The 10,144-nt window shown below is 47.9% G+C and overlaps 1 protein-coding gene across 4 annotated transcripts in view; it reads left to right on the forward strand.

The window, feature by feature from the left end:
* Positions 1–3,844, forward strand: part of LOC107382559 (dnaJ homolog subfamily C member 13) — a 37,613-nt gene extending 33,769 nt beyond the window's left edge. For 3 of the 4 annotated variants that reach the window (XM_015954738.3, XM_070553350.1, XM_070553351.1), the window contains 14 exons: positions 39–155; positions 225–402; positions 487–578; positions 650–749; positions 839–913; positions 985–1,097; positions 1,184–1,353; positions 1,433–1,475; positions 1,556–1,729; positions 1,807–1,986; positions 2,055–2,195; positions 2,275–2,418; positions 2,510–2,609; positions 3,225–3,844. In XM_015954738.3, the coding sequence (XP_015810224.3) occupies positions 39–155; positions 225–402; positions 487–578; positions 650–749; positions 839–913; positions 985–1,097; positions 1,184–1,353; positions 1,433–1,475; positions 1,556–1,729; positions 1,807–1,986; positions 2,055–2,195; positions 2,275–2,418; positions 2,510–2,609; positions 3,225–3,322 (1,725 nt within the window). In that variant the 3' untranslated portion in view covers positions 3,323–3,844. Of the gene's footprint in view, positions 1–38; positions 156–224; positions 403–486; positions 579–649; positions 750–838; positions 914–984; positions 1,098–1,183; positions 1,354–1,432; positions 1,476–1,555; positions 1,730–1,806; positions 1,987–2,054; positions 2,196–2,274; positions 2,419–2,509; positions 2,610–2,750; positions 2,856–3,224 lie in introns of all 4 variants that reach the window. The other variant, XM_070553352.1, reaches the window with a different exon arrangement.
* The last annotated feature ends 6,300 nt before the right edge of the window (positions 3,845–10,144 follow it).

The following is a 10,144-nucleotide window of genomic DNA, read 5'->3' on the forward strand; positions in this document are numbered from 1 at the left end:
TCGTGTTCGGCTTTTCACCTCCTGTCGTTTCTCCTCAGGGTGAAAACGATAAAAGCTTTGGAGCAAATTTTGTGTTTGATGATCACGGCAAAGAGCTGATAGTCGGGGAGATTTTTGTCCGAGTTTACAACGAGCAGCCTTCCTTCCCTCTGGAGGTGAGCTCCACAGACCTGCTCTTTATCCGTTTTGTCTATAAATGTGGTGACCGTGATGTCTCTGTTCAGTTCCCCAAAGCGTTCGCTGCTAGTCTGCTGGACTACGTCGGCTCCCAGGCTCAGTACCTCCACACTCTGCTGGCCATGAGTCACAGCAACAAGGTGGAGTCCCAGCAGCACGCCGAGAGGCTCAACTTTGCTGAGATGGCTTTAGAAGCTCTCCGTAACGTGATCAAGAACAACCCGGGTGAGGCGCCACGTTGATGGACACCTCGTTTTATTTAAACTTCCTCGTTTTTATTTTCTAATCAGACTTTTGGTTTAACTCCAGGCTCGGAGTCGGAGTGCATCGGCCACTTTAAGCTGCTCTTCTCCCTGCTGCGTGTTCACGGAGCCGGCAGAGTGCAGCAGCTGGTTCTGGAGGTAAGGATGACTAAATCTCAGCTGTGAATACTGGTGTTCCTGGATTATAATCCCACTTGTTTCTCTCTCAGGTCGTCAACACGGTGACGTCCAACCAGGAATGTGTGAGCAACATTGCCGATTCCCTGGTGTTGTCCAACCTCTTGTTGCTGCTCCATTCACTTCCCTCCAGTAAGAAAATCCAAAAGTATCTGAGCTGACGCCTCTGAGCTGTGATTTACCTCTGAGCTGTGATTTAGACGATCTTTTGTTTTCTCTAGGCAGGCAGATTGTGCTGGAAACCCTCCACGCACTGACTTCTAACACAAAGATCGTTAAAGAGGCGATGGCCAAAGGTCAGTCGTTCTTTCAGCTCCTGAAACATTCACACCTGTCATGAACTTGATGAGATCTCTCTGTCCCCCAGGTGCTCTGATCTATTTGCTGGACTTGTTTTGTAACTGCACACACCCCCAGGTCCGCACACAGACCGCTGAGCTGTTCTCCAAGATGACCTCCGACAAGCTGGTTGGACCGAAGGTCAGCCTGGATGCGCGTCCTCGAAGCCTCTGAGAGCGTCACACCTTCACTAAATGACCCTCGTCTTTGATTTCTGACTCACTTAGGTGCGTTTGACTCTGATGCGTTTCCTCCCGGGCGTATTCATGGACGCCATGCGAGATAACGCTGAGGCTGCAGTGCAGATCTTTGAGGGAACGCACGAGAACCCTGAGCTCATCTGGAACGACACCTCCAGGGAGAAAGTGTCCACCACCGTCAGAGAGATGATGCTGGAGTGAGTCACACAAGCTGAGACGGTTTAACCAGCTGTTGAGAGCAGGAGGTGATTAAAACGTGTTTGTTTTATTATTTAGGCACTTTAAGCAGCAGAAGGATAATCCTGACGTCAGCTGGAAGGTACGTGTGACATCACTGTAGTTTATTGTCGGTGTTTAGTGTTGCTCTGCGTTACAATGACCTTGCGTGTCTCTGTGCAGCTGCCAGAGGACTTCACAGTGGAGTATGGATCTGGGCAGGGCGAGCTCGAGGTCGGTGGAGTTTTCCTACGGATCTTCATCGCCCAGCCTGGCTGGGTGCTGCGAAAACCTCGGGAATTCCTGGTTTCCCTCTTGGAGACTTTGAGTGAGCTGCTGGAGAAAAATAACCCCAACGTGAGCCTCAGCGACACAAATCATTCTTGTTTTTCTGAGTTTGTTTACTCATGTATCTGCTACGTGGCCTTCTACAGGGTGAGGCTCTGGAGACCATCACCACAGCAGCAGTTTGCCTGTTCAGCACTCACAGCCACCTGGCGGATCAGGTTCCTCCTCTGGGTCACCTGCCCCGCGTCCTGGCAGCGCTCAACCACAAGAACAACACCGTGCCCAAGAGCTCCATCCGCCTGATCCACGTCCTGTCGGAGAACGAGGTGAGGCCATAAAAACCATGTTTGCTGTGCAGCTTTGGCCAGACACTCATTTTGAACCTGACTTGCAGCTGTGTGTGCGTTCCATGGCGTCTTTGGAGACGATCGGCCCTCTGATGGCTGGGATGAGAGTCCGCGCCGACATGGCCGGACTGGCGTGTGAGGCTCTCAACCGAATGTTCCAGAAGGAACAAACGGAGCTAGTGGCTCAGGTAAATCTGTCAGGTTTGGGTTATGCTTCCATTTTGTTGGACTTTCCCTTCAATAACACATCTAGTACCTGATCCACAGGCTCTGAGGGTGGAGCTGGTCCCATACCTGCTGAGGCTACTGGAAGGAATCGGCCTGGAGACGTTGGAAAACCCTTCAGCTACCAAGGCTCAGATCGTAAAAGCTCTCAAGTCCATGACTCGCAGTCTCCAGTATGGAGAGCAGGTCTGGATAAACGACCTCGTGTCATCGCAGCAACAAAACAAAACAACGTCTGTTACTGATTAGAAAACTTTTTCTTTTCTCTCTTTTGCAGGTAAACGAAATTCTTGCAAAGTCTTCAGTCTGGAGTGCCTTCAAAGACCAGAAACATGACCTTTTCATCTCAGAGTCCCAGACTGCAGGCTACCTGACGGGTAACTAACCAAAACATCACGAGTGTGGCTGAGAGCTGAATCCTAACGCTTTGCTCATAAAACCCTCGGCTGTCCTTCTCTGTCTTTAACTTCCTGGCTCTGCGCTTCCCTTCCTCCTTGCCCTCTCCATTTCCTCCTCAGGGGTTTCCACTCCGTCTCTCCTGGCTGCCAGCAGCCCTCTGCGAGGCGGGCTCTAGACTCCAGAGCCGGGGCCTCACAGCCCTTCTCTCTCTTGCTCTGATGCAGGTAGACTCTCACCTGACTCCTAGTCCCTCCTTCTTTACGTCCTTCATTCCATTTTCCATTTCTCCCTCTTCATCTCACCGTGCCGAGCAGATCATAACCACCTGAAACTCTCGTTTACATCCCAGTCGTGGGAATTTAGTGTTTACCGCTAACGCAAAGCAAAATCTTAACAGAAAAATTCCGTGTCTGGATTATTTTTTGTGTTTATTTTGATTAATTTAGTAATTTTTTTGTCTTGGTTTGGGGTGATGCTTTCTCGTGCTTTCTGAAAATTCAACAGATTTTTAACCCAAAAGGTCCTCAACAGCCTTGTTTCCTAGCGTTCCACCCGTCTGGCCTCTGTCTCACGTGTCTCTGTTTGGCCTGCAGGTCCAGGAGTTGCGGGTTACCTCACAGCAGGAACTGGAACCACAGTATTGTCCAGCGTCCCACCCCCTGTGGACAACAACGTCGGAGATCAAGGCTGAAGGACACCCCTCACACAGTCCCGCTACAGCTCCCAGACTGCCCTGCAGTTTCACCGCCACAGCTCGGAGAAGGACTGATCTGCTCCCCAGAAGAGAGGCAGGGGGACGACCAGTGAGAGCAGTCCATCCCAGACTGTCACCAAATTCTCCACAACACCACCTGCAGCATCACTCTTCTTTCCTCTGCTTAGAAATGACACTCAAGTCTTCATTGATGCTTTCTTTTAACAGATGACCATGTTTTTGTGCTTTTTCTTTGTTTTTGTTTTTTTGACAGAAAAAGGTTTACTTTTTGTATGAATATATTTTTTCTCTAGAATTTTTTTCCGTCATGAGAAAGAAAAGAGAAGACCAAGACTTGTGATGGAAGCTGTTGTCTCCTCTCCATTCATATCCTGACTAAAACACCTGGTCTGAGGAGAATGGGCCTAGTTTGTGCACTTGACATTGCTGATCTCTTAGATAAACATTTCCATGTCTGTGTTAAAGAATTCCATCATGAAAACAAAAGAAATGAGAAAATGAATCCCTAACGTGTCTCATTCCTTCCCTCTGACTGAAGCTGGTTGTTCTGGTTTTGTCGCACAAACCTGCTCTAACATTTCAGCCTTTCATTCCTCCCACCGGCTCTGCTCACTCTGTGAAAGATCGTCTTATTCGCTGCCTAAATCGTTTTAAGTAATTCTTTCCCCAGAATGCAAAAAGCACTAGATTATTTATAAGTCAGAATATTAAATGAATAAAATAACTGAAGGAAAGGAGAGTCTTCTGACACGAAGAATGACTTTGATTTTGAATCTATGTGAAAAACTAGTGCAATTTGTGAAATGTTCAATGTAATATTGCATATATAAACTTTCTATATTGAATGTACATTAAAAAAATCAGTCACAGTTGTACATAAAATTTTAAGAATAAAAGGGAATCCAAAGTGGTGATCTGTTTGTTCTTCATGGTGATTGATTTCACGTTCACTCGTGATGACAAAGATAGGTACGATATAAGATAAAATATTATAAACACTGCAGAGACGTCATTATTTATGAAATATACGTTATTTTCCTGAGCCATTACTTCAGCCAAGAAATAAGATGCATGGATTTGATGAAACCATGCTGTCTCATGCAGTCCCAAATGTGAAACACACACACACTGCAGCATGTTAGAATCTTTTGATTGGCTAATTTAACTACATTGAACTGCTTTTGTAAAAATGTAATCTCTTATTCTGGAGTAAAATAAAGAAACAAACTAAATCATCACATCTCTGTGGCATCAATAAGCATCTTCTGAGTTCAAACAGGGATGGAGCACAGTGTTTACATTTGAACAATATCAGGATGTTTTAACCCACGGAGGCCTGCAGGTCTTCTGTTTTATGAGCAAAGCGCTGAGAATCCGCTTGTTATGAGCGCTGAACGTTATTTTGGTGCTTCCGTGCGGAGCGGTAGGGAAACATTTCAAACACGGAACCGAGCCTGGTTACCGAACCGAGCAGAATTCGGATGACGTCACACCGGTGCGCGAAGGTGCGGGTTCCAACCCACAGGAGAGGAGGGATAGAAGAGGTAAACAGCGAGTGGATCACAGGGACAGAACTGATGTTTTAGAGCAAAACTGCGGTAAAAATGGCTGTTTGTCTTCATTATCTAGATTGCCCCCCCCCCCCCCCCCCCCCAACCCCTGAGACGCGGTGCTCATGCAGGCGTCCCTTTCTGTTCCGACGCTGCTACACGTAATATTTTTAATTTATTAAGCCTACAGTTTATTTTTACTCAGTAACGGATATGATTTAAAATGTAGCTAATTAAAATTATTTTTTAAAAACTTACTCAAGTAAAAGTACAGATTTTGAAAACGACTTAAAAAGTATAAATACACAAAAAACCTACTCAATTACAGTAACGTGAGTAAATTGTAATTCGTTACATTCCACCTCTGCCTTTGTGTTTGTCCCTTTAATGACGTCATAAAGGGCGTTGTTGTGTCGTGATCGCTTCAGCTCCATTACCAGTGACGTCAGACTCGTCGCTCAGTCCACACGTTTACAGCGGGACGAACAGATCTACTCTTTACTTTCAACATGTTATCGCCTTTTAGAATGGATTTAGTTCATCTGAACAGAAAATTAAAGATGGAGAGGTTTAAAATACAAAAGAAATATGAAGATTTAGGAAAGCAAATTCTGAGAGAGCAAGAAGACATTTCTGCAGAGAAACTCAGGTTAAAAGAGAAGCATTCTGCGGAACAGAAAAAGCAACATCTTGATCTAATTCTTGCATTAAGACAAGAAAAAGATGCGGTTTCTGCTAATGATAAAACAATTTCTGAACAGGGCTTTTTAATTACAGAGCTCCAAGATGAGATCAAACCCCTAAAGGATTATAAATTAGGGTGTGATACGCAGGTAGTCCATATGTACCGAGCAATTAAACATTTTTCACCCCGTACCATAGACAATGAAGAACTGCAGTTCAATTCACCGGGTCCATCGAGTAAGATAAACACGTTTACTGGTCTTGAGAAGAAAAAATATATTTCAGGTCATTTAATAAAAAATCAAAGAAAAATTCAGGAACTTGAGGACACGCTAGAAACCTTGAAAAGTCAAAGGCGTATAGAAAACCTTTTGTTAAATGGAGAAGAGAAAGATATACAGGCTTGGTTGGATGCGGACATAACCTTCGATGATTGGAGGTTAAAAAGGTTAAAGCAACAAAGACGGTTGATTCCCCAGGTGACTTCGATGGAACAGAACACGTTGGCTCAGATGGAAAAATATAACCAGTCAATTTGTGAAAAACTGGCACAAAGTGAAGCTTTCTGTGAACGATTAACAGATAAGCTAGAACAGCTCAATACAGCTTTAGCAGAAACAAAACAATTATTATCTGATTATAAGCAGGAAGATCCAAATCAGGACAAGGATGAGAAAATGGCAGCCTTATTGGAGGGGCTAAGTATAAAACGTTCTCAGCATCCATTTCCCTGGGATCAAAAGTCTGAAGAAAGTAATGAGCCAGAAATTAGTCAAGACATAGAAACAGCAGGGGAAACCTTAGAAACAGCAGGGGAAACCTAACTCAATAGGTATAGTGGAGTGGAGCCTAAAATCAAAGGCACACATTGAATTTATACTAACTAGTGGGAGGAGCCGGGGAGGCATATTTACCGAGTGGGTGGAGCCTACATCACCCTAATATTATGATTTCAGCTTAGTGTTAGCGTCGTTCTTAAGCAGGTTTAGCAATCAGTTTCAGCAAACATCATTCAGACAGCATTTCTGTAAACATGATATTTGTCTAGTCCTAGTAACATTACATTAAAGTGAGAGTCAAGGCATGGGTGGAGACATATCTCATGCACACTTCCAGTTAGGAAACGCTTCTGATAGAGGCGTTGGCTGGTGGATGGAGAGCAGCGCTGAGGCAGTGGTAGACGCACTGTCGGAGTTTCTCAGTCTAAAAACAAGTTGCGAGCACGCGCTCACACAAGACTTACCACTCAGGAGAAAAGCAGACAGATTCTGCAGCATTCATTTCCTGTTAACCGTGATCATTAGATGAAAAAGGGGAGAAGGGCATTTTTTTCAAGGGTTTAAGCAGCTAGAAGATATAATCTTATTTACATTTTACATGAATCGTAGCGTGCCAGAACAGAGCGTGGAGTCTCTGACATAATCTGATGGCACTGTTGGAATTGTCTTGCTCTTTATAATAGAAGATACAATCTTATTTACATTTTGAGAGACTTCTTTATCCAGGACTCCCTTCAAAGTCATACCACTGCTGGACTTTTCATACGGCATCCCTAAAACAAGTGCCATGCACTCACTTACGTCTTCCACCCTAGCAGACACGACACACTTATAATCTCCCATGGTCTGCATATATGTACAAATTTAAGGCAGCATAATGCATAAAACCTGTGCTGAGGCTACCCGATACATTTCAGTAGCCATTTCTTTAAAGATGCCTTCAAATTCTGTGCCTGCCATACCAGAAATCTGTATTTGCCACTGATCTGCTCTGATGTCAGATATATATTTTAGCAGTGTTGGTATGAAAACATTCCTCCCGAGGGAAACTGTATTTTCAAAAATAACTTTCTTCAATGAGTTCATTTTCGGTTTTTAAAAAAGGTCGTAGGCTCTTAAGGTGTTGCTGGCTTTACCGCTTGCTGTTTATGCCCTCTGACTTCTGACTTGACTAATTAGCTATGATGATGTCACAAAGGAACGCATTCCAGATGAAGTGAAGCACTTGTCGTGTTAGTGTTGTGGGCGTTATTATTATTATTATAATTATTATTATTCGATTATTATCTCACGCACGCAGGCACTGTACGTAGCACCGCACATCTCACGTGAGAGTGTATGTATGCATATGTCTAAATACATGTTTGTATGTATGTATGTACGTATGTGTTTGTAGTCATGTAAATATTCTCCTTTTGTGTTAATTTGGTATACATTTTTTCTCCTTTCTTGCTTTACGTTATTGTCACGTTTAGGAGAGAAGGTTGGACCCAGGATGCGGGGTCATGAAAGTCTCGGGGGCCGGGGCGAGGAGGGAACAGGAGGCAGGGTCATGAAAGTCTCGGGGACCGGCGACGGGGAACCAGGAGGCGGGACCATGAAAGTCTCGGGGGACGGGGAACCAGGAGGCGGGACCACGAAAGTCTCGGGGGATGGGGAACCAGGAGGCGGGACCACGAAAGTCTCGGGGGACGGGGAACCAGGAGGCGGGACCACGAAAGTCTCGGGGGCCGGCGACGGGGAACCAGGAGGCAGGGCCATGAAAGTCTCGGGGGCCGGCAACGGGGAACCAGGAGGCGGGACCATGAAGGCCTAGGGGGCCGGCGACGGGGAACCAGGAGGCGGGAGCAGGGAAGTCTAGGGGGCCGGCGACGGGGAACCAGGAGGCAAGGCTATGAAAGTCTCGGGGGCCGGCAACAGGGAACCAGGAGGCGGGACCATGAAGGCCTAGGGGGCCGGCAACGGGGAACCAGGAGGCGGGACCATGAAGGCCTAGGGGGCCGGCGACGGGGAACCAGGAGGCAGGGCCATGAAAGTCTCGGGGGCCGGCAACGGGGAACCAGGAGGCGGGACCATGAAGGCCTAGGGGGCCGGCGACGGGGAACCAGGAGGCGGGAGCAGGGAAGTCTAGGGGGCCGGCAACGGGGAACCAGGAGGCGGGACCATGAAGGCCTAGGGGGCCGGCGACGGGGAACCAGGAGGCGGGACCAGGGGAAGTCTAGGAGGCCGGCGAAGGGAAACCAGGAGGCGGGAACAGGAAACCCTGGGGATCGGGGGCTTTGGAGGGGGAGGCCGAGGAAGGGACTTCAGCGGACGAGGAAGGGTCTCTGTAGACAGGGACAGAGACTGGAACACGTGAGACAGGGACAGGGACTGGAACACGTGAGACAGGGACAGGGACTGGAACACGTGAAACTGGGACAGGGACAGGGACTGGAACACGTGAAACTGGGACAGGGACTGGAACACTTGAGACTTGGGAGACTGAAACGCTTGAGACTTGGGACGTAGACCTTGAGATAGGAGACAGGTAGACGTCGACTTCAGAGCTGGAGCTGTTAACATCTACTTCTGTCGACTTCGAGACAGGAGGCGGGGAGACAGCGACTTCAGAGCTGAAGGCGGGGAGACGTCGACTTCAGAGCTGGAGCCGGAAACGTCTACCCCAGAGCTGGAAACGTCTACCTCAGAGGCGTCGACCCTTGGACAGGAGGCGTCAACCCTTGGACAGGAGGCGTCGACCGGAGCCTCTTGGATGGACTGGACCGGAGCCCCTTGGACGGGCTGGACTGGGGGCTCGTGGACGAGCTGGACTGGATGCGCAGTGTCCTACGGGACCTCCGCTGAAGCAGGATGCGATGCGTCCTCCGGGACCACCGCTGGAGCAGGATGTGATGCGTCCTTCGGGACCACCGCTGGAGCAGGATGCGATGCGTCCTTCGGGACCACCGCTGGAGCAGGATGAAGCTCAGACGCGGGTCGCAGAGCAGGGGCCTCTTGGGTAGGCCGCACAGCTCTGGCGTCTGATGGATTCATGAGTCTTGGCTTGGGCTGTAGAGCAGGGGCCTCTTGGTTCGGCGGCACAACTCTAACTTAAGATGGCTTTATGAGCTCAGGTTTGGGTTGCAGAGCAGGGGCCTCTGAGATAGGGGGCACAACTCTGGCTGTAGATGAGTTCAGGAGTTCTGGCTCGGGCTGCAGAGCAGGGGCCTCTTGGTCAGGCAGCACAGCTCTGGCTTCAGACGACTGGATGAGTTCAGATTTGGGTTGCAGAGCAGGGGCCTCTGGGTTAGGCGGCACAACTCTGGTCTCAGGAGACTGCTGGTGATGGCGATGACATCTGCGACGAGCACGGCTCCTCGGAGGTGCGGGGATAACGCCGTAAACGCCCACTGGACCTGGTGGAGGTGTGGTGGCTTGGCCCATTGGAGGTTCCGCGATGGCGCCGGTCGAAACAGACGGAAAAGAGGAGTGACAGCCCACCGGAGGTGGAGAGGTGGCGCTGTCAGGACCAGGTGAAGGTGAGGTGGCTCGGCCCATTGGAGATATTTTGTAAGATAGGACTTTTTAATGCCTCATTTACTAAAGTACTCTACTGCATTGTTATTTTTATATTGTAATCAGTGCAAAAGGTCTGTTTATTGTGTATAAATTTGTAACACGGCCATAGACATGATTAGCACACTGCTGTTTGATTTTTGCAACAAAAAAAAAAGTATTAGCAAAAAAACTCCGATATTTTTTTTTCATTTTGATTGTGTGCCACTGTAAAATTGCATGACATT

Source organism: Nothobranchius furzeri, chromosome 7, assembly GCF_043380555.1.
Source record: "Nothobranchius furzeri strain GRZ-AD chromosome 7, NfurGRZ-RIMD1, whole genome shotgun sequence".
Taxonomy (NCBI): Eukaryota; Metazoa; Chordata; class Actinopteri; order Cyprinodontiformes; family Nothobranchiidae; genus Nothobranchius; species Nothobranchius furzeri.